Source organism: Phalacrocorax aristotelis, chromosome 14, assembly GCF_949628215.1.
Source record: "Phalacrocorax aristotelis chromosome 14, bGulAri2.1, whole genome shotgun sequence".
Lineage (NCBI taxonomy): Eukaryota > Metazoa > Chordata > Aves > Suliformes > Phalacrocoracidae > Phalacrocorax > Phalacrocorax aristotelis.
In genome coordinates this window covers 13457832-13482030 of record NC_134289.1, presented here as the reverse complement: position 1 = coordinate 13482030, position 24199 = coordinate 13457832, and the positions used below count along the sequence as shown (strand labels likewise).

The following is a 24199-nucleotide window of genomic DNA, read 5'->3' as shown; positions in this document are numbered from 1 at the left end:
TTTTTTGTTTTTTTAAATCTTTATTCCAGGGTCACAGACTAAGATAAAAGGTTACAAGGTAAAACATAGCTCAGGCTCTTGGTGCTCGTGTTGGATTTCTAGCCACTAAACATGAGTTTCTAGTTCTCTACAGAATGTTAGTGTCAGCACTTGGCCATTAAAAAAAAGAAAACCCACACCCACCATTTCAAACGCTTCAGTTCTCTGTGCTTTTAGTACCCACTGAAAAGAAAACACCTTTATGTACCTGTGCTCGAATAAGACTTCTCCATCAGAAGCATCACAGTCTGTGGGTCCTGCACAAGGCATAAGTTTTTTTGTTACTGCCTTGTGGAGCTCTTCGTTACAGGAAGAACAACTTTTTCTTGTCCTTTCTTCCGGAACAGTAGCACCACAGGTGGCATGGTAAAACTTCTCCCCACACCCTAGTTACTGTTTTAAATAGTTATTACTTTGAAAAGTGCTAAAACAAGTCAGGCTAAATTCTTGTTCAACCAGTCAAAAGTAAAAGACATACAATAAAAGGCTCATTACACATACAGGAAGTTCTCTGAGGGGTGCTCGAGATGGTCTCTCAACCATAGATGGCAGGACATCAGCATCTGGGAAACAGTGGTGTAGGCTGACTCACTACATCTACTTGCGTTCGCAAATACAAAATTTTCAGCTAGGTTTTGGAATGCTAATTGGTGTTTTCATTTCTTGTGTAATAAATTACTTTTCAAAAAAGCTGCCCTCAAAGCTACAGGATTACTAGTTTACACTACTCTAACTCAAAGATTAAAGTCTTCACTCAAAAGATGAGGTCATGCTGCATGAAATTTAAGGCACATCTGTTAAACCAAGTTGAAGCGCTGAATGTATCCAAGCTCATCGCTGCACCTCAACCTGAGCTGAGGCCTGGCCTTTTTAATGTGCCTGCATCCATAGAGTGGTCTGTCCTTTGTGGAAGACAAGAAGTTGATGAAACAAGTACAGAGACCAGGCTCTAACAACAATAACACAGCCAGTAAAACATCCTAGTAGTAAAGAAAATATAGTTAAATATACATCTTATCATAAAACAGGTGCAAGTTGCCTTGTGGCTGTAAATAACCCTCCCTGTTCTAGAAGAAAATTCTTCCACAGGAAAAGGTGATTTATCAACCACTGCTAACAGGTGTCAGGGACTTGTCAATGACGATCAGAGTATACAATCTAGGTGGAAAACTACAGAGGAGCAACTTTCGTTGTCTTGCATAATAAATGGCATTAAACTTTGGCAGTGCCAAGACCAAAGGGCTGAATTTCTACTGAACTACCCACGGAGCCCAGTGAATTATAATTGTCGTCTTTAGGAAGAGGAGAGTTACTTGGGTAGAAGGGCACTGCATCACATAGCAGGAATGTAATTCGGCTAATTACAGCACCTAGACGTTTAAGTGAGGATATTTTCCAAAAAATGAGGCTGAAGAATGTGAGAAGTGACTTCTTGGATTGTCTTCTAGTACTGCTTCTTGGCTGAAGGTTTGTAAGACACCAGAAGACCAAAGGAAGCGTACCCAAATAAAAGCGTCTGGATGAACCAGTGGAACTGAACTGCCGGGTCAGTGATTCCTTTAGATCTGCAACATTAACAAAAGCAAAAAATGTGTCAAAAAAAATTTCTGGCCTTGCAGACTGTCCTGTGATACTTAAAAAGTAAGGTTAGATATTTCTACCCACCCTTGACACGTCAGACTTCATTAGAACACTTGAACTTAGTAGTTTGAAATTAATGATGCTGACACCTAATTCCTGTACTGACTAAAAATACCAGGTTTTGTGACTTTAGTGGATTTTAAGATTTCTACAGAAACTTCTGTGGGAGATTTCATGCATACAATTTCCTCAATAACGTAAATTACAATCTCAGTCTCTGCTATTTGAAATGACTGATCCTAGACATTTATGTACAAAGAACCAAGAAATCAGAGTAGCTTAATACTAATCTTAACACACAAGTCTGTATATAACTTCTTGTTGGCTACAGTCACTGAAGGTAGATTATATGCCAGCAGGGCAAAGAGGCTGACAATTTTACTGGGCAATGCAGGGTGGAGAAGCAATGTCACCTGAATTTGTGCCTAGAAAAATGCAGGTGCAGGGGGCTGACAACACCTGACTTGATTTATGAAGCGGGGACCTTCCTATGTCAGTTAGTTTTAACTTGGCATATGTGAATTCATCTGCGTATTACAGAAGATGTCACTTTTCCCTCCGCTTCATTGTTGAGAAGTACTACTGAATTCTCAGACAAAAAATGGGTATAACATGACAGCAAACCCAATGGATTCCACATTTCCAGCAAACAATTATGTCAAGCATTAGCTGTGCTCCAACTCAGTACTTTACAAGGGAGCTCCCTCTACTGACCTTTGCTAGAACAGTTCATCTCTTAATTGTTCCATAGCCTCTACACATACAAAATAATGGTGTAGCAAGTGTTGCTTTAACACAACATTTCTTAATGCTCATTCTTAAATTTTCTTATCAGCTCGGAAAACCCTTTTTTAAAAAAATCTCAGCTGCAGTGTTTCCAAATGAGTGCAGAAACTGGAAAACTAGGGCTTAAGAAATGTCCCTGCTTATATAAAGCAAGCTTCCTTGAATAGACCATATCCAGAAATAGAAGTCGACAGCCCATGACGGTACTGATGTTGATTAACTAATTTACATCTGCTTCCTCCCTCGTTCTTCCTCATGCCTCCTATGTGATGTTCGTGAGTAGACATCACCTTTACATCAGTAGAAAGTACATGGTGCTCGGTGCTCATAGTAAAGTATAACTGCTTAGTAATCCAGGGAAGTATGCCTGAAGAGACAATGATGGGCAGGAAATCTGTGCTCTCTTTCCTATGGGCTTCAACACTACTCTGTAAAATGTCATTACAACACACCCACTTGGTACATTCACAGGTAATCAAGTTCCTTCGTGCCTAAACATCACCTTAAGTCTATACACCCACCCATCTGCAGAATCTGAGTGAGTGTTACCTTTAAATTATGTAGCTTTAAAACTGAGCCTGGTAAAAAATTTAGTACTAACTCCCATTCTGAAGGCAGAAAATGCTCATCTATATTCTGTTATCTCGAGAACCACCCTAAATAGCTTTCCATGGAACAAAATCCCTTCGCCTCCAAGAGATGGTACCTGAGAAGCCTGTGACAGACAGCTATGAAGTGAACTGGATGAAGTGGAAAACCACCATTTCTACAATAGCAAACAGACTGTTCATCTACTCTGTAGAGCATGAAAACCAGTATCCACGTTCTTCTGAATTATTACAAACAAAGTTTAAATGAACAGAAGGAGGATATTTGGACAGCATACCCTTCCAAATAATTTGTTACCCTAAGACTTAGTAGGCCTTACTTTCATAGTCTGATTAGTCAAAGTATTTTATCTCACAAACCTGCAGACACAAGTAGATCTTAAATAGTCCCAAATGGAAGTGTCCAATTGTATTTTCACAATGAGGATGCAATCATTTATGTAGGTAATTAGCAGTCTCAAAATTCTGATGAGGTAAGATCTGATGAAGTTACAACACCTGAGGTTATCAGGCTATTTCCACACCATCTATTGTTCCCTCTGCTTCCTAAAACGCAATGTTACCCAGGGAGCAGTGAGTTCAGAGGCAGACAGACAAGCTCTGGCAAACTTTGCCGCTGCCAGTTCTGCAAGTTGCCATCCCTTGCTTTTGCCACCCTGTACAACCGTAACCACTAGCAGAATCTGCAGTAACCTCTCGTGCAGGACAGCAGACTATCACTGAAGAATTGTATCAGTATCCCCTGAACTAATATTGCTGCTGAGAACCACCAAAATCACTCTGTAGCTTATGTCACTCGTATCAGAAATCCTTTTCAGAGAATCTGTGTTGGGGTGAGGGGAGGGAACAACTTACTGGCATAACTTAACACCGTAGAAGGCTTCCACTACGTGAATCAACCAGGACACCCAGAACCTAAAAAAAAGAAAACATGTTTTATTTTGTTGAAAGTAACAGGGAGATGACTCTTGTACCCAAGATGCGTTATGCACAGAGTGTAAAACTGGTAGCATAGAAGTGATGCCTCACTTAAACCTAGAAAGGCATGAGGTCTGTTTCTTATCTTGGGGTGGTGGGGGGAACCAAACCAAACAACTAAACATGCGTAGTGTCAAAAGAAACTGAAGTCCACTGACAAAGTTAGCGGAACTGTAAGTCATGCAGTATGCCTGGACCTGCCATTTCAAGTATCCACGGCACACTTCCAAGACTTCCAGCGTTTAGATTAAGCCAAAAAGGCGAACGCTTAGTGAAAGCAGTACAAGTTAATCTCAGCTAAGCAGGAAAAAAAATCTACCCTTTTACTTACACAAGTATTTTTAGTGGTCCTAATGAGCTACTGAAATTTTTATAATTTAGGTCTATGAAAACAACTGTGTGTATAGATTCAGAATATATAATATGACTTGTTAGTCAAACTTGGTCTACAAATTTTCATATAGAAGCTTTTTTAAAAAAACTTCCATTGGATATTCAGTTAGGATCAATCTAATACCTTGCTAAAGCAAAAGATGCTCTGAGCAAAGATGAAAGCATATCTTCTGTGTGATGCATGGTAAAATATACAAGAAAGTCTTGCTGTCTTCACAGGAAGTCAGACCTGGTTACAGGGAATTGTCTTCCAGCTCTCTTGTTGACTGAAGTAACAAAAACTAACTCTTGTAACCCAGCAAAACTTGGCGCTGGGCAGTTGGCTCAGCAGGTTACTTCTCACGTGGACAGGATCAGAGTAAGTTAGTAGCAGGGTAGAAAATGTCCTTTAATTGAAGCTGGAAAAAGGCTCCTAAAGAGTGAGCTAGACAACTCGAGTAACAATTTGGCCAAAGGAACCACCTTTAGGAGGTGCTACAAACGTAAGTTTACACACAGACGAAGAACTGCCTCCAAAAGTAGTATCCTAATATTTTTTTCTTTCTCACTATAACACCACAGATGCCAAATTCTATGTTGAATTTTTAAACTCTCATACTGGTCTTAGCCTGTCTAGTCTTCGACATACTTATTGCCCCACACCCTTAGCTGTAATGAGCTTGAAAGAAGAGCTCTTTAAATGTAATTAACAACTGGGTTACAGGAAAGCTTGTTAACACAGACTAAGCAGAGGAGTCAGAGGCAGCAGAAGAGATGCAAAATAATTATACAGTCAAATATAACTTACCCATAGCATACCCATTTGTGGTGGTTTTCCACTAAATACTTGAGGAAGCTACCAAATATTCCCAAATAACTATAAGGTATAGTTGAAGGCCAAAGCGTTACCCACTGGAAAAAAAAAAAAAAAATTAGTTAGCTTACTTCAAGGTAGAATTACTATAAACTTAATCTTCAAATTAGCTTTCTTTTTGCTCTCCTCCCCACCCCCCATGTCTGCCGAACATGGTTTAGGGCTCATCTGTTCGTAGTACTTCAACTCTCATTCCATTATCCTTGTCCAAGACCTGTATTCTTCAACAAGACCACTACCCTTCTAAAGCACACTTATCTGAGAAGATTCAAACCTATGAAATATCTTTTCCTCGACATACAAGATGCCAAGGTGATAAGTTTAAGGTTGCTATCTGTGTACGAAGAGTACATCTGCACATTAAGTGGCATTTAGGTTGTAAGCTCACTACCTGTTACACATGGTAGCAGCAAAAAATACACTGTCTCTGTCCCGAAGAGGTTAATCTAATGCAACTGACCCGAAGAATTCAAACAATAACTAGACTGAGAGGGAGGAATAACTACTTATCTACAACTAGGGGATCAGTCTTTCTTCTTTTGTCTCTTAAAAAAAAGAAAATGTCAGATTTTCTTCTATTTTGAACAGGGGACAGAAGATAATTGAGCACAAAGCCCAAGGCCAAAGATGCACACGGCGTTCAGGTGTCTTCCCTGTCACTCTGGTGTCTGCAGTGCTTGTCACTGCCTTGGTTTTAGCAGGCTGTGGAGAAGAAGCAGGGAGTCGGTGAGCAGCAGGGTCCACTGGGGACACAAGGTAAGCACTAAGCTAGGCCAAAGTTCACTCTGGCTTATCTTTCCTCTGGTATCAACGCCGCAGTTCCTAACTACATGTAAATTCGGGTATGCCAAGGATGTGGCAAGATGATGGATTTATATCGGCTTAAAGCTCGTTCTGTGTCTTGAAATGGTCCAAAAGCTGTTCTGTGAGCTTCTCTGGCCTGCCTCGCCTGTCGCTTTTTCCGCGGTGGTTCTTACGCACAGAAAATCCATGCAAATAGAAGGAAAAACTACACCACATGGAAGCCAAGGGATCACCTCATAAACTTGATAGATATGTCCAAATCGTCATCGATGTTCCCACTCCAGTAATCTGACCTGTCACAGCCAAAGTCCGTTTTTAGAAATTCAGACAACACAGTGACTGAACTAGTCTGTTTTCCAACCACGCTACCAGCTAATACAGCCTGTATCTGAAGCCACCGCTTGTGAATGCACCACGCTTAGGGATATAACTGACAGCTGTCCTAGAGCGAGTTTTACCGGCGCCCGACGCTCTCAGTCCTGGGAGCGCTGAAGACGCTTTCGCGGGCGACCTGCAACGCAAACCCACACAAGCCACAGCACCCGGTTGCTATCACCGTGCCCAGGGACGCCGCACGCCCTCCCTCGCACGGCCTTGCTTCACTCCGGAGTCCAGTTAAAGTATTTTGATTTGTTTTCCTCCGAACCTCCTTCATGGATGCGTTCAGGGGATCCCCCCCGCCCCGCGCCCACCCGCCGCTCCTTACGCCGAGGATGATCATGCCGAAGGTGATGGCGATCATCCAGATGAGCCGGGAGCGCTGGAAGTGGCAGCTGCCATCGCGGAGCCGCTCCGCTCCCGTCCCCATGCCCGCCGCCGCCATCCCGCCGCTCTGAGGGGCCGCGTCCAGCCGCCGCCGCTAAGGCCGCGCGCGGGGTGGGGGCGGGGCCGGCCATACCACCGCGCTCGGTGGCGGGGGGTGGCGTGGCCCGGTCCACACCTGAGCGGGGGGTGCCCGCGGGGAAAGGCGGGACGCGGTGCGGCTGGGACAGCCCGGCGGCGGGCGGGGAGTGCGGCGGGGCCTCCCGGGGCCTGCGGGCGGGGGGGGGGGGGGGGTGGGGCGGGTGTCGGAAGCGCTGGGGTGCGCTCCCCACCCTCACCTGGGTGTCATGTACCCACCCCCCGGGTATGGCGGCCATTTGGGGGGGTGGGGGGGGGGGTAGCAGCGGCCCGTCTCTTCCCGCCACCGGAGGGGCCGCGCCGCTCCCCGGGGGGGGATGCAGCCTCCCGGCCGGCAGGGAAGCAGGTCCGCACCGAGGGTGCTCTCTGGTGGCGCAGGTGCTGAACAGCCGCAAAAGGAGGGGAAATAAGGCGGAAAGGCGTGCGGCGAGGAGCGCCGCCGGCCCCGGGGGGCGGAAAGGGCTGCCTCTGCGACAGGCGCGCCCCGTGTCGCCGACACAGCCCGCCCGGGGGCTGCAAATCAGCGCTGCTTCTCGCCACCGGGCTAAAGCAAACAGCTAGTGACAGTTCTGGCGCTGAGCACTTCGGTGCTTGGGAGGACGGGGAATCCAGAGGGCCGGGGAGCCCTGGGAAGGCGTCCGGCAGGGCTCAGCTAGGCTGGGCAAGCCCAGGCTTAGGCGCATCGTGCCCTTGGGTGACCCTCAACTTAAGGCGGAGCTGAAAGAGGCGCTAGAAGGGTCTAAGTTAATTTCTCCTGGGTTTATAGAATAAAATAATAGAATCATTAAGGTTGGAAAAGATCTCTAGGATCATCAAGTCCAACCGTATGAGATTTAACTGGTTATAAAACACGTTGAGATCGGTGCTGTATATTAAATAAATTACTTAAGCTATTCCTGGTAGAAAATGCATGTAAATATGCACATACATAATGCTATATGATCTACCAATATATGAGAGACACTCCTAGAACACTACATACTGCCTTCCCTTTTGAAAACTATACAGCGTATTAAAACATTAAATCCAGCATTTTCCACTCTGTGGCATTTTGGGACTTGGGGGTCTGTGCTAAGCCTGCCCAGAGAAGTCACTAGGCCCTTGGGAAAGGCGCCCACGGACAGAAATGCTGGCGGGGGCGGGATGTCTCATGCTTGCCTTAGAGCTTTGCTACCTGTTCGCTTGACAGCGACTTTTGACGGGGCGAGAAATGTTGACCGAGCCGTTCCCTCTTCTTGCCTGAAGGCTAAATACAGCTGCTCTTTTAACTATGTGTTAATGGCATGCCTGTCGAGCTGTTTTCTTCAACAACTAATGCAGCAAGTCCCCAGGTTCTCCCAGCAGGAGCACTGTGCTGCAGAAAAGGGTGGCTGTAGAGGGCATTGGCTTTGCATGTGTTTGGGTTAGTTCTGTTCTGAGACTGTTCTGTTTCCCTCCCTCTGTATTTCATTTCCAGCTATTCCTGCCCAAAGCACTGTGCTTTTTTTGCTGAGGTGTTCCGTGGAGATTACAGGACAGTTTGCTAAGCTATTCCTGCAGTGGTAAAACTTGCTGGGAGGCCATCTATAGAACCATCGAGGTTGGCTACATGGAATACTCTCTGCATGAAACACTTGCCTGGCTTGTTTTGCTGATGCAGAGGAAACGCGTGTGTGGCTCCACCTACAACATCTTGGTATCTGGCAGAGATTTCTAAAATTCAACATATTTTTTGTCTCCTATTACTTAATTTCTTGTTCTTCAGAACATTCTACACAAATTGTTTCTGCCTGCCTGTGAATCCATGTCCAAAGGTTGTGCTGAGATCCTGAGGAGGCCTGGGCTTTGCAGTAGGAGTGCCTAGGACTGCCCCACACAAGGAGCTCTGCCCACACGCCAAGAACAAGTTCTAAGGGCATAATTAAAGCAGTTTTATTAGCACGTAAACAAAAAGCAGTGGGCTTTTTAAAAGGATGGCTGTGCTGCTGCGCAGAGTCGACTGGAGAGGGCGGTCAGCAACCAGGCGCTGCTATAGCAGCAAGGTGTTGGGAGGAGAAAGGTGTTGCCATCTCGGCCATGGGGTGTGTGACCCCCAGCTGGGGTTGGGGAGGCAAACCTGTTCCCTTCCTACTGCCCCTTGGAGGGGGACACACGCCTCGTGCATCTCTCTGGCTTTGGTGGCCAAAAGCAGCCAGGTGAGGTCTGAGGTGATGTCATGTTAGCCTTTCTGCCATGCTCCGGTGAAGACTGCCCGCGCTGTGTCGCCTTGGGCAGAGGAGGGGTAGCTGGCTTACTTTTCTTTTTCCTTCACCAACAATAATTGATTTACATTTTTATTAAGTGATATTCATCCTGGCCCGGATAGACCACGATCACAAAACCCGCTAGCCCACACGCGGCGCGCCAGAAGGGGCCAGTCTTCGTGTGTGACAGCAGCCCCCACTCGCTGCCAGCCTTGTTGACACAGGTAGCTCTACCAGCCCTGGGCGTCTCCACAGCCTCGGACTGGAAAGTGAAATAGTTAATGAAGACAGCTCCCTGCTCAGACCTTTTGTGGGGGTGGACTTCCAGCGATTCCATTTCTAATCCAAGGCAGCGTCTTTGACCTGACTTTTTAAAAAAGGCTGTTTCTCTTGGCAGAGAGAGGAGGCTTTGGAGTATTTAGGAAGGTGAATATAGTTCCAGTTTTCATAATTAAAGCCCAAAGTCCTGTAGCATTATCTAGTCTGGCCAGCACCAGCCATTAAATATTACCTTGTTTCTCCGAATCACGCTCAGTAACTTGCATTTCCTTAAAGCGTACTTTTCAAGGGGCGTTTTATCTTACTTTGAAGATGTCAAAAGACAAAGAATCCAGTGCTGTCAATGATTAGTCTTTCTTGTGTTTCTTAAGCGATGTTAGTATGTACCGAACAACTAATTTTGAGGAAGTAATTTTCCAGAGTCTAGCTGAAAAGCTTACGCTATCGTATTTTGCAAAATATTTGAATTTATGCCTTTGTGTTTTGGACCAATAGGTTACCTACCTATTTCCTACCTTCAGGTATTTGTGGCCACAACGCTCAAAACGTTATTTGTCAGTGAACTGCATTTAGTATAATCTAAATTGGAAACTACAAATCCCAAACAGTTATGTGAATTATTGAAGAAATGCAGAACCGATTTACTTTGCCAAGTTTACAGGAAATAAAACTATTTCTGCATGCTTTACTTCACCAATCGTAACTTCTGAGATTTCTACATTTTTCCTTTCCTTTTTTCTTACTCAGTGCCACAAAGTGACTGCATGAAGACCCGGCACGCTGTTACGAGTTGGCAGCTCTCGACAGCATACTACGCACCGAAATATCAGCAAGGCTGAGCGCAGCCAGCCAGCTTGGGCAGCTCTGGCCACGCTTACCAGAAGGCAGATTTAGATTTATAGTTTGGAACATGTATCTCTGTTGTGACAGGATTAACACTGCTCCGTGTTCTTACCCGGGCTTTTCCTGTGCTGGAGAACATGCAGATATTGTTAGCTAGCGATCGGCACAGCTGCAGTCACGATGACAGGGCTGTGCAAGCATTTGAAGAAGATGAGCTAATCCAGCTTTACCCTGCTTCAGGCTGCACAAATTGCTAAATTGAGTCTATTTTTATAGCAGTCAAGGCCATAGACAAGAGAGAGAAAGTAAAAACTTAAAAAACAAATTGGAAAGGAAAAAAGCGCGCTCCTTCATAAGTGCGTACAAATATTTTTCTTTCACTTGCATTACTTGGCTTAGATTTCAAATTAGGTCAGTAATTAAAGCCGCGAGTACTTTTTAAGAATCTAAGACTGAAAGAGATGTTGGTTATGAGATCAACTGGTAAGGCTACTGACCGTACAATAATGTGAAAATGGGACGTATGATCCTCTTTGAGGTTTCAAAGACAACTATGTAAGTTTTCAAAAACGTTTATCACTGAAGTTGTGTCTGTAGGGTCCTGGGGTCTCCTAGTGATGGGCTACATAAACTGAGATGGGCTGGTTCTGCTGGAAACAATAAAATGGACCAGTGCATTCTTCCTGCCTAATCCCTGAGGCATGGCTGGCTCGTTTCACACACCGTTTATATCAGTATATCACTCCCTTAGATTTTCAAATACTAAGTTTCTGTTGTACCTAGTGGTGGAGAAAACTTGTTCCTCCTTCAGTTCAGAAGCATTTGCTATCTCTAACTTAGAGATATTGACTATCTCACTTTCATCGGGAAGTACAAAGGGTATTTGCCAGGTAGTCTGCCTCTTTTGTTTGGTGTTCTTGGTAGATGCCAGAGACTAGATAGAGACATGTTAGCTCTTCTGTGTCTTTTAAAATTCTTTAGCAAAAAAAAAAAGTGGGGGGCGGAGGATTAGTCTAATTCAGACCAACCTTTATGGTGTGAGTCATCCTACTGGAGTCAGAGATGTGACTTGTGTCAACAGCAATTTTCTGTATGGGGCTTAAGGGATTGGGCTCCTTTTAGGAAGTTACTTGGAAATAAACTGCAGCCAACTTTAAACTAGATTTGAAGCTGGTATTTAAGAGATGCATTCAGTGAAATTACCTAAGGAGATGGAATTAACAATAAAACATTTTTAATCAGAGTTAAGTGACACAATGCTGTAATGAAACTACTGCAAGCAATGTCTGATTCCTAATGTAACTAGTTAACACATGACCGGTCCTCTATAATTTTTCATTTTTAATGGGGAGTTAAAAATTATGTCACTTTTATCTGTTAGTTCTTGGACTAGAGAAGCTAAGAAAAAGTACGTTCTTTAAAAATATTTCATGTTGCAATTTGACAAGCATTACAGTTTCAAGGTCAATGGTCAAGATTTTCAGCAAATTCCCATACTTACAAAAAAAAATGTCAAGAGGAGTGAGACATGCATAAGAAGCGGCAACGGGGTATAGTAATGCTGCTTGTTGTTGTAATGAATATTCTTTGTGACTTGGAAGTAAGTAAACCTTTGCACATATCTCTGCTGTGTCCTTGTCATAGGTAAATGGATTCCTTGGCTGTTTGATAAAATTAGTTTTCTTCTATCGTATTTTTAACACAATTGGGAGCATAATTCAAGTCTTGGAAATTGTCAGCTATGAAGATCCCAGCCAAATACTTTATTCTTTGCAAAGATTAAGAAGTAAGTAATACCGATGAGCTATAAAGGTATGAATTTCTCGTTGATTTTACTACAAATTCAGTTTCTGCATTTTAGAGATGAATTTATGTCAGAGTTCTGTATGTTCATCCTAACGCTATCACTGTGGGATTTTTTCTGTTATTAAAAAGGAACAGAAAGGTGAAACAGACTTTTTTATATTGTGATGCGCTTCAGCTTCATGATTAAAAATTCTCATTAAGCCCTTCTAAATAGACAGCCAAAGCTCACCAGTCTGAAGTCAGGTTGCACAGAGAGCTTCAGTTTTGATCACAGTTATGCATTTTACAGTTCTGTACTTGTTTTTACTGATACCTGATGGAAGCCAATAACTTTAGTGCTCCTAAAAATATTTTGTGAACATCTCTGGTGGCTTTGTTTTATTGTGTGAGGTAGCTTTAAAAAGTTAAACAGTAACAAGTAACATCCATTATAAAGCTCAGTTTATAAAGGTCGGATTTATGCCACAAGTATTGGGTGGAATTTTTTTAATTGGATATATATGCTACAGGTATTTGGCAGGATTTTTTTTAAAGGTATGTGGGCAAAACAATATTTTATGTCATTTGGGGAAGTTATTTAATAATACTGAACATACCTTGCAAGGATAAATTACATGTGACCAGACAGCCTTGTTCATATTGGTCATATTAGAAAAGTCTCAGTAGTTTAGACTATTCAAAACTGTATCGCATGCAGATAAGGGTCCGTGACTCTGCGTACCAGCGTCCTCCAGCATTATAGACTAAGTGGTTAAAACAGGCTGAAGGAGTAAGTCTCCAGCCAACCATCAGCATTTGGATGCTTTGTTCTGTTCTTTAACCACTTGATGACAGTGCACATGTATTTTAATACATAGTATTTGGTATCTGATACCGCTTCTGGTTTCTCTCTGAAGGAACTCCAAACTTTTTCTTTCTGCTTTCTGTTTTGAAAGACACTGCCTTAGGTTGCCAAGTTCTTCACATGCATGGTAGTGAACACAGGACTGCAGTGTTGGGGAAAAGGAAAGGTTTCCAATTAGTTCACTGTTTTTGAGGGTCTCTTGGGACCAGCTAATTCATCTTTATTGTGTTTCTCAGTTAATGAACAAGCCGTGTCAATTGACACAGTTTTCTAGCTCTGAGGTTTGTTTCTTTTTTCTACATGTCTAGCACAGATCTAGCAGAGAAATGGGGTCACTAGCAGATGGGTTAGATGGGTGTGAAGCACATTGCAGTACGACCATATGGGTGGGGATGTTATTTGGGAGATGAGAAGGAGTAGGACTGACAAGGGAGGTTAGAGCGATAGTTCTTTGAACAGGGAGGAGAAGACTCCAGACAACTTGTCTCCAGTCCCAGCAGACTAGCCTTAAGGCCAAATTCACTCATCTTTAGGTGACTAGTTATCGTAATCAAGTTCGGCAGACTATGATGTTGCGATTTGTAGTATTTCTATAGTATCACATGGGTGTGTTTGTATTCTGCCAGCACAAGAAAAAGACATAGTCCTTGTCCTAAAACATCTGCAGTTCAGAGGTCTGATCTTCTCAAGTGCTAAGAGTCCACAAGTGTTCCTGGAGCTGATCTGGCATCTGCCAGTAACACAAACAGCACCGGTGAGGACGATGACCGTCGGTCCCTCACAAAGGAAAGGAGACAACAGCAAATACGAAAGGATTGCCACAAAGTAATGCAGACTGTGAACCTGACCGTACTGGGCATGAAGTACCGCTGCGTTTAAATGGAATGATATTTATCTCAGTGGTGCTGGAGCAAGTGAGGGCTTGCCAGACTGAACCTCACTCAGTAACCCTCCGGGGACCCAGGCTGGGTTTCAGGAGGATATTTTATGCACAGTTTTTTTATGTTTCTTAAGGCAGGATTTTAGTGAACACAGGTGTGCTACCACAGGGGTTCCTGTGTGGCTTTTCTACTCAACATTCAAAGGGGTACAAGGATACTGATAATCTATGCATTAGGCTTATTACAAGTAGAAATTCTGCTCCAGCCCATTCCTGGTGCGGACTCTGCTCTGCTGATGTGCCCTTCCCTGTGGTCACCCGAACTCTTTACAGGCTCAGGCTCAGCCCATGCAAACTCTAGCTCACTGTTCTGTGCGGCTGTGTGAGGTGGGTCTGTCCCACAGGAGGGAGATTTCCCTCCAGCAGAGCAGGAGACATTGCTTTGTGTGAGAGTGGGAGCACTAATCATTACCTTCCCAGCAGGTCTGTGCTATCCCACAGTCACCTCCCAAGACTTTTGTTCTACTGCCCACAAGAAAAATGAACAGTTTTGGACACCACCAGGCTACCACTTAATGAAAGACACAGAGTTAGCAAATGTGGCTTTGGTTTTACCTGGGGTCTCATTTCCTTTAAAAGTTAAGGCAGCCTTCTCTCTGAAAGGGGCGACAATTTCTTTCAGGATTGTCACAGGACTCAAAAACTCACCAGAAGGCAGCATGATGACGGTACAGGTAAGGAACCATTCTCAGGTTCAGCCAACAGGTGACCATTATAGCTCAGAAATGGGACCCTGGAGTTCGGTAGGTAGTTCTGTGACATGGTCAAAAAAGCAAAGCAACATTAGGAAAGCAATGGAGAAAAAAATAATTATAATAATCATAATACCTAAAACACCATGGTTCATCTACATCTTAAATACTGAGAGTCATTCCAGTCTCCCTATCTCAGGAAGAATATGGTAGAATGGAAAAAAGTTCTGAAAAGAGCAACAAGAATGATGAAAGGCATGAAGCAGCTGCCATAGGGTGGGTAATTGTGGATCAGCCACTGTGAGTAAGATGGGATTTTTTCAGTCTGGAAAAGAGGTGGCTGGAGGGGGCAAGTGATGGGGTTTGATGAAATTAAAAACATGGGCAATGTGAACTGCTGGAACCAGCAATGGTCATGTCACATGCTTGTCTGGGAGGCAGCAGGAACCAAATCATTCCAGCAGGCAGCCTGTTAAGTACAAATAAAAGTGGTATTACATATAACACGCAGTTAAGCTGTGGAAGTCAGAGGATGCTTTGGAAGCTAAAATTTTGTATAGTTTCAAAAAGCGACTGGTTAATTTCACAACAGAGAAGCATGTTGTGTTTTCTGTACACTTAGAAACTCTCGTCTACCTCAGGAAGCCTCTGGGCTGAAAATAACAGAGGTCATCATCATCGTTACCAGGTAAAAGTACCACTACGGTGCTGACTGAGCTGGTTCTAGGTACCTGCCTTCCCTAGACAGGTGTCCATTTTTGGCCATTGCTGAAGAGGTAAATATCAGGCTAGACAGACATTTTGTCTTAGCAGGTATGGCCCTTTTGGTATGGTTGCCCCAAATTTCAGATGCTTACAATCAATGCCATGATTTTTTTTTAAAGGATTAAATATCAGAAAAACTTCAGTGTGAGATTATTGGAAAGGTATGTGAAACTCATCTAATGCCTTTTTCACTTTGAAATCTGGTGTTTTAATATGAACCTAGTCAGAGCAAGACTTAAGGGTTCATGTTGTTTTCAGCAATATTGTTCTCCTCCATCTTCAGGTGTTAGAAACAACATTAATTTCAGGTAGGAAAGAAGGCTAGAGCAATGCTTTGGCATAATAAAGGCGTGTAGCGTAAGGGAAAGCCCAGTGGTGCTGGTGACAGAGTTCTCCCAAGAGCCACTTCTGGACTGCGGAATGAATGCTCTTAGAAAGAAAGGATTATCGTAACATTTTTCAAGGATTATCATAAACCCTCTTTTTGCTCAAGGTGTGCAAAATATGTCTCCACCCGGCTTGCCCTGACACACCATGGAAGTGTGCATGTCTGGCCATTGAATTCTTTTCAAAACAAGACAGGCTGCTCTGAATGTTCCTTCCCCTGAAGAGCAGGTGAGAGCACAACCGTGACTTGGCTGCTCCTGTTCTTTGGAGGGTTCCTAGGTGCGGCTGGCTGTGACAGTGCTGCCCACGGAGAGGAATCTTTGTGGAAGAGAATCCACGTTGTTTTGCTGAATTCCAGAGTTTTCTGTTTGAACATGAAATCTCTTTTCAATTCTCCCGGGTTGCTTTGTAACATTTTTATTTCAGTGATGTAAGAGCTGCCTTTTACTGCCAAGCCCATAATTAAAGCAGGGTTGACTGGTAAGTAATGGGCTGCAAAAGGTGTACCAAGAGATAATTAAAGATGCACTGCAGATAAGCAGGGCATGAGCATCCTTTTTATGAGGTGTTAATGTCTGAAGACCAACTAGTGAAATTGATCTTGCCTCCTTCAGGATGAAAGTTCTGCTTAAACATCAATAGCATTGTACTGCCCGAGAAAATGTTTGATGTAGGGATTTCCAGAGGGTTGCTCTTGTCCTAAGACTCCCCAGGTGGGCGCCTGGTGCACTGGGTCGTTTGGCATCCTGTCATGCTAGCATGGTTTGGAGGTCACCTTTGCACCTCCTAATGCTAGGGCTGCTCTGGAGGGGCAGAGGAGCTCCCGATGCCCTGATCTGGACTAAGATAGATGCAAAACTTTTCTGAGAGCCATTTTAAAGAGCACTGTGGCTAGTCCTTGTCTAACAACTGTGTGGTCTCTCCTAAGTGTCCTTTACATACATATCCTTAATTTTTGTTGTATTTTCAGCATATTCCACGTGCGATTTGGATTCCTCTGTGGATGCAGTTATACCACGGCTCTGGCATAAAGGAGCACTGGCAGAGGACACAGTGGGAGGGACACTTGGACACTTGAGACATTTGGACTCTACTGAAATCTATTAGCAAAATTCCATGGATTTTGATGGGAGCCTGAAGGCAATCTATGAAGCAAAGAGATGGTTTTGTTAAGCATGTTGCTTTGGGTATTCCTGCTTCTTTCCCTGCACACTTCCCATTCCCCTATTTGCAAAATGAATGAAAAATTCCAGATACTATATTCCCAATACAATTTAGAGAAGAGATGGGGGAGCTCACAAACAGTTTGGTGTTTTGGTTTTTTTTTATTACGACTGACATGCGACAGCACGACGATGCCAAGGGAACACGGGCAGCAAGGGCTGGTCAGTGTTGTAGCCTGGATTTGGGTATGGTCAAAGTAGCTGTAGCAGAAATTAGCTCTTATGTTTGGTAAAGTCCATACGATCCAGCAGCAGAGGGGGGAAAAGGTGGGGGAGAGGCCAAGATTGCCATCTTCTTTCCTGGAATCTCACTTAAAAACAAAACTCGCAATCTAAGTCTCTATCAATTAGCATTGCAAAGAAAATCTCTGAAAATGAAGGGTGTAAAGAGGCTGCCTGGCAGAGTGCCTGAAACAATAACTCCGGGAAGTGTGAACTGCTCTCTCCATAGCCAGAGGATGTTAACAAAAGCCTGGTCTATTTGACCTAGCTAGTGGTGATGGACAGTCACTATTAGCAAGCAGTGCAAGTCGGTGCAAGCCTCTGCTGACTCCTCCTTATCTCTCTTCTGCACTGGCTGTGGCTATAAGGTGTATGTGTGTGTTGGAGGGGGCAGCTTCCCTCTCCTATTGAGATCAGTATTGCAGTCTGCCTGCAGGGTCAGCTTTGTGTTGTAGTTATTCCTACAAGATGATGTTTTCTGCCATGAAAATTGGAAATCCAGAAAGAAAAATGACAGCATTTGTTCTAGCCTTTCCTGTGGCCAGACTGAACGAGTATGCAAGCTCTCTTGGTACCCTACAGACATCCTTGATACAGTTTTCGTTATGCACCCCATGGACAGTTGTAACAGAATTGCAGAGGGATGGGAAGGTCACGTGTGATTCCATAGTTTCTTCTGCCAGCTTAAATCGGGGCTCCCCAACTCTGTTTTACCCTCTGCTCCTGTGTATCCCCATCCCACGCTGGTGCATAAGTTAAGCTCATCACAAACTAACCTGGCCAAAAAAATGTGAACGGTTTATGGAAGGAGTAGCTCTGTGAGTTGGCTCATTTTCTAGCCAAGCGTGCACTGGAGGTGGCTTGCGCAGGACTGTGTGCGAAGCCATACAGGGGCTTAAAGGCAGGTAGAATTGCACCCTGCATGCTCAGGACAAGGAGTAGCTGCAGCTGGATTTGCTGTAGACTGTCAGTGAAACTGTGCCACCAAGCTTTATATGTCTGATTACTGCATCTGAGCCTTCATCCACCCCTCCCTACGTATGTACTAAAAGTGAAGTAAAGTAAAAGAGTATTAAAATGGAACTAAAACTGAAGGGCAAGCAGCACACCTTGACTGGACCTAGAACTGATGAACCACTTGACACCTGGCTGCTTTTTTCTCCTCCCACATGTAAATTCTTGCCTAAATACAAATTTATTGTTTACATGGAAAGGAAAGACTCTGAATTATTCTGGAACTATGGGGAAGAAAACAAATCTTGTGGGATGTACCTGTGCTATGACAGTCCAGGCTTATGGGAATGATACGGTAGAGGAAAGGGGAGGAGCACCGAGAAAATGCTTCAAGCTGTTGTTTCCAGATGTTTCGGACTACACGCTGTGGTCACGGACAGCGCTGCTGAAGGAATCCAGTCTCTGGAGTACCAGACTCACAGGGCCTGACTGTTGCCCCCATCTGGGAGGGCATTCAGTTTTGTTGTGAACCACTGTGGTGGTGCGTGTAACGTTAAAACCCTGGCCCAGCTCAACCCCAAAGCGGCTGCTTGAATGGCGGACGCACCGGTCCCTGCAGAATGCAAGCAGTTTGTAACAGCTTGCAGACTGCTTTGCCCTTGTACCCTTCAGCTTCAGAACAGGGTGGAGCAGGTCGCGAGGCTGGAAAATGAATGGGGACATGTTGAGATGAAAAACACATGAAGTAATGATGCCATTGTTCTTGGACACCTTCAGTGCTAGCCATTAACGGCCTCATTTGACAAATTATCATTTGACAAATTATGCTGCTGTTCTAATCCTGTTCTAACATCTAATCCTTTTCGGCATTGCAACTGTTGCTCCCCCTAAGTCCTTATGTCACTCCTGGCTCTCTTAAATAATATTTCTGGCCTCGCTTTTGGATTAATATGTTGGCCATGATTTCACCTTAGGCTGAAAGCACAGACTTTGCTTGTTCTGTACATGACTTGGATGAGTAGAGCTGTCTGGAGGGGAAAAAAAAAGCGGCCCGAGGAGAGGGAAAGGTTGCGCTGAGCTCTTCAGGACATGTTCTGGAGGGAGATGGCTGCTTCTCCCCGAGCTGACCCGGGAGGCTTTGTCCTTTGCTGTGTTTGATGCCATGTCTAGTAAAGCCACCAGCGTTTTATTTACTGCAGTTAAGTCGATGAGAAAAGTCCCACGGATGGGAATGGGAGCAGGGCAGCTAAATGGGGAAGACAAGGACTTGTCAGGCTTCTATTACAATAGCAGCCAGGATGGTTTCCCTTCAGGAGAAGGGTAGTTTAGAGGCGTCCCCGCACCCGGTGGAGCCCCGGCTTTCCACTGGAGCCCCAGATCTGTGGTGCAGGGAGAAGGGGAGGTGGAAGATAACTTCATTGAATTATCCACCCTCCATTTGAATTAAAGAAAGGCAGATGGGTTCGTGGCGGCGGCGTGGGCTTCTCTGGGAGACGCTTTGGCTCCTTTGATGGGGCGAGACCTCATTATGTGTATTTTGGTGATGGGATGACAATGGAGGTGTGGGGGCCGGCTGTGAGTCACCCTCGGGGGGCCGGGCCGGGCGGGTGGAGGGCTCTTAAGGCGGGGTGCGGGCTGTGCCGCCCCATCGCCCGCAGCCCCCGGCCCGCATGGAGCTGGCCAGCCGGCCCCCCAGTCCCGGCCCCGCTGGTCAGCCTCCCCGGGGTGCGCCGGGGTGGGGGTGGCTGGGCCGGGTTTGGCTGGGCCGGGCCGGGCAGCCCCTGACCGCCTCTCTCCTCTCCCCTCAGGCGAGGCCCGCGCGCGCCCCAGCGCCGGGCGGGAGGGCGGCCGCAGGAAACGCACCACGTTCAGCAAAGCCCAGCTGGAGCTGCTGGTCCGCGCCTTCGAGAAGGAGCCGTACCCCGGCATCGCCCTGCGGGAGCAGCTCGCCGGCCTCACCGACATCCCCGAGTCCAGGATCCAGGTGCGAGGGGCGGGAAGGGCGGCGGGGCGGCCCTCCCCGGGCGGGCGGGCGAGGCGGGGGCCGGCGCTCACTCTCTGCTGCCTCGGCAGGTCTGGTTCCAGAACAGGAGGGCCCGGCAGCTGAACCACAAGAAGAGCGAAGCCGCCGCTTACCCCAAGCCGGCCTGTGGCAAGCAAAAGCCGCCCCGCTGCGGCGGTGGCTGCCAGGACAGGGCCCCGGGGGCGGCGCTGGGTCTCGGGCCGGACCCCAGCCTCCTCCGTCCCCAGCCCGGCCTACCGGGAGGGCACCAGAGCTTCTCGGGGCAGCCGTACTCGAGGCTCGATACTCATTTCAGGAGCCTGGATAACACTTTTGCGGGGCCGGGTCAGACCCCGGCTCATTTCGGTCTGGACTGCGTGGGAAGAGGGGTGCCGCTGGGGGCGGGAAGCGTGGGGAGCCCCCCTCAGCTCTCCCTCCCTGCGCAGCAGGTGCAGGAATACCTGAAGAAACCCTTCCCTGAAAGCTACTACTCCGACGCAGACGTGTTCCAGTCTTGTAGAGAAGATCACCAGTACTTGGCAGCTAAAGAGAACGTGTATAGGAGGCCTGTCATGAACTATGTGAATGCTAACCAGGGCCTGGGCGATGAGAACTCTTTGTATATCAAGTCAAACACTTCTCCCTTTGGGAAGGGCTCCGCTTTCAGTTATGGTGAAGGGGAATATAAGCTTGAGCTCGAGCAGATGAGGCACAGCCCGCCCCTGGTTGCGGCTAGTCACACCGCTCTGCCTTTGGTACTCCCAAAACACGAAGGGGGGTATCAGGGGACACTCGCCGCTCCAGCCCCCTCGTATGGGCAGCAGCTGCTGGAGACAGTAAGTGGCTATGACCCTCACTGGCTGGGCGGAAGAAACGAAATGTTGGGAACGGGCTTAGATTCCTTGTTTGAGCAAAACGGGGAGCAAGGTGGGCCAAAAAGTTACCTTTTTGCTTTTGGCGGCCAGAGTTCAACCTGTCATTTGGGTCACGTGTGAAAGTGACAGTGTATCTGCTTGCCCGATGGAAAGATCAATGTGGGGTTTTTTTTTTTTTTGTTCGATTGGCAGTGCTGTCCCAAGCGGCTGGAGGTTTTGCAGGTCTAAGTGTGGAGTGCTTGCTCTGAGGTGTGTGGGCTGGCTGGGAGGGGAAGGAGAAGCAAAGCTTCTCCAGGAGCATAACTTGCTGCCTCCCCGTCCCATCCGATGGGAGCTGTTGCCAAGCTGCTTGCAGTATTCCTGCACGCCTTTGGTTATCGGCGGTTAACTTCACGTTAACTTGCATGCACAGACTGACCTTCTTCACAAACACGGCAGTACTAGAGATCTACTCTTTCTGTGTTCAGACTGTGCCGGAGTAATTCTGCCGAGAGGTTTGGGACTGCGGCACTGGTTTTGTGCCCTTACCACATTGAGGGTTTTTTCCTATTCTGGTCAGAATTCACTACTTTAACTTAAGAAATCTGTAGAAAACAGACTTATAGTTTTTAGTGTAGAAAGTGTTAACGTGAGAGGGCTCCAAGCATGGGAAAAGCAGTCGTGGTGGTGGCAGGGGACGGCTCACTGGGTGTGTTTGCGTTTTAGGTGTGCTCCTGATAAAGAACACTGCCGGTCTTTTCCTACATACTTAATGTATAGTGTTTTCATTTAAAAATGACCACATGTGTAGCCTTTTAAAAGGCAAATTTTTATTATTTCCTTTTGTATAATTTTTTTCCAAATTATCTTTTTTTTTAAATTGTAATTTTCTATTTGCCAAATGAACGTTTTCTACCTGGGTGATAATGAACTTGTAGAACTGCACTCACAAAAAAAAAATTACTGTGTTCCATCTTTGCACATTGAGCCTATTTTTAGACTTCTCAGGATGCACGGCTGTCTGGAAGACAGCTGTAGGATGGAAGAGTTCTTCATGTGCTGCCGTGGCTGTGCATTAAAGCAATATTGGGCCTAGGAAGCTGAAAACTCTACATGCAAATCCTTTTTTTGCTCATTTAAAGTGTGGCTCTGGAATATTTTAAGTATGCCCAGATTTTAAGACAAATGTTATTAACTTAATGACTTTGTTTATAGAAGAAAAGATACATAGTAAAAATAAACACAGACCATTATTTTATTAATAAAGCTGCTATCTCTGTGACAAAGCTGTCTCCTGAAGGTGTGTACACAAGAAGTTCAGAAAATTAGTCCTGACTTCAGTCAGTCATTGTTAGCCGTAGCTGTGAAGAAGTCATTTAACTTTTCTGCCTTGACCCGAAGAATCAGAACACGTTCCTGCAATATGGAAGAACCGTAACTTCCGACAATAGCTGCAAGGTGCTTTGAACACAAACAGTTTGACCTGAGCGCCAAGTACAAGGTGTTGAATGTATTTATAATTGTATATATGACTACTTTGGTAAACTTTTGAAAAATGTGCATTAAGACTTATTTATTTACATATACCCTCTCCCTCATAAGACCTACTTAATGGGAAGTGAGACTTGCTCCTGGCAGGCAGCACCGGCTCTCCCCATGGTATCCTCCCTGCTGCGCTCACCAGGCATTGACCAGCACCTTCTTACCTCACAGGGGTCTGAGGTAAATAACTGGGGGGGTTGTTGTTACAGACTCTTAAAGTGAGCCTGCTCTCTGCAGCGCATCCAGCTCCTTCCCCCTCTCACTCTGTAGACATCCTCTTCTGTCAAATCTCACAAAGCCGCACCAAGGCGGCTGTGGTAGGCATTCGGTGTTGAGCTGTCACTCCTGGCTGCTCTAATAATACCAGGCTTTACAAGCCCTTCATCTGGTCTAGGGAACACGATTCCCTTATTAGCAAACCCACGTTTCCAACACTGAAGCAGAATACACTCTGAATATTCCTTGTGAGCAAGTCCAAGTAAAAATAAATCATTCTCTGGTCACAGAGCTACCAACAGTTCAGGGTAGAGCTTTTCTGTAAGTTACTGGGTTTCTTTATTTTGTTACAAGTTACTTTTAACACACCTACCCAGTATGTATTTCACAAATAAGAAAAACCTGTGCAGAGCCCTCCCATGTGACCTTTCCATAAACTTTCACTCCTTGCTAGGAGGTGGAGAACATCAGGACGGAAATTGCATGCTTATTCAACATGCAGGAGGTACTTTCACAGTGGTGGTATTAGTAGCTTCCCCTAGACTTGTGTGCCAAAAGCATCTCTGCTGTCATACCAGTAGGTGATGCTGAGGAAGAGGTGGGGCAGGAACCAAGTGTTGTCAGTATTGGTCTACTCTTCTACTGCCTTTAAAATGCTCCTGTTTCTAGAAAAAAGGAGGATTTTGTGTGGTGAATACGGAAAACTATTTTCTTCTACATAACATAGAGATAGTGAGGACCCAAATTTACCAATGTGGTTTATGGTCAGCCCAGGCCTGCCCCACTGCAGGGTGTCCCGAGTTCCTCATCTGGTGGGAGCCCGCAAAGCCCATGCCTTTCTTCTCAGCCACCTCTTCCCTGAGCGGGACCAGAGCAACAGTTGCGCTGCAGCTGAGAGTCCTGGCTGGAAGCGCCTGCCTGGGGGGGGCCGGACGTGGCCGGCATCGGAGAGACAGACAGACAGCAGTTCATGGCCTAGATGCCTTTTCAGCAGCCCAGCTCCTCACTGTTTCCTGCCATGAGGCAAATTACCCCGGAGAAGAGGGTTCTTTGCTTAATTACACAGGGCCTGTACCTGTGAATAACTTCAGGAGGACTCGCCTTAAGGCGCAGGCACAGGCCTGTGGTGAAGAACCGCTGCCTTCCCGCCCAGCGCGCCTCTCCCCGCGTGCCTCCTCACGCCCCGTGGGGCGCCCGACTCGGCAGCTGGAGAAAAGCCCCCGCCTAATTGCGTGTCGCCCCAGCTCGTAGCACTGGAAAGCCCTTCGCGGGGTTTCACCCTCCGACCTGTTCGCCCTCCCACAGCCCTTGGTAAGGGTTTATTTATTTTTTTTTAAACAAGGTTCTCGTTGTTCGCCCGGGTAGAGCCGAGGGCGCGGCCGCCCTGTGCGACGGCAATAGGCCTC

General features: G+C 45.9%; 2 protein-coding genes across 2 annotated transcripts; one reads left to right on the top strand and one right to left on the bottom strand.

Moving 5' to 3' along the window:
• TMEM254 (transmembrane protein 254) lies at positions 1 to 7097 on the bottom strand. The gene is made up of 4 exons (XM_075109534.1): positions 6809 to 7097; positions 5233 to 5336; positions 3930 to 3989; positions 1 to 1604 (listed from the first exon to the last, which is right to left on the bottom strand). The coding sequence occupies exons 1-4, from the start codon at positions 6923 to 6925 to the stop codon at positions 1484 to 1486; spliced, it is 402 nt and encodes a 133-aa protein (XP_074965635.1). The 5' UTR covers positions 6926 to 7097; the 3' UTR covers positions 1 to 1483.
• Positions 7098 to 18465: 11368 nt separating this feature from the next.
• Positions 18466 to 23647, top strand: LOC142064626 (uncharacterized). The gene is made up of 3 exons (XM_075109833.1): positions 18466 to 18646; positions 19838 to 20163; positions 20253 to 23647. The coding sequence occupies exons 1-3, from the start codon at positions 18466 to 18468 to the stop codon at positions 21174 to 21176; spliced, it is 1431 nt and encodes a 476-aa protein (XP_074965934.1). The 3' UTR covers positions 21177 to 23647.
• The last annotated feature ends 552 nt before the right edge of the window (positions 23648 to 24199 follow it).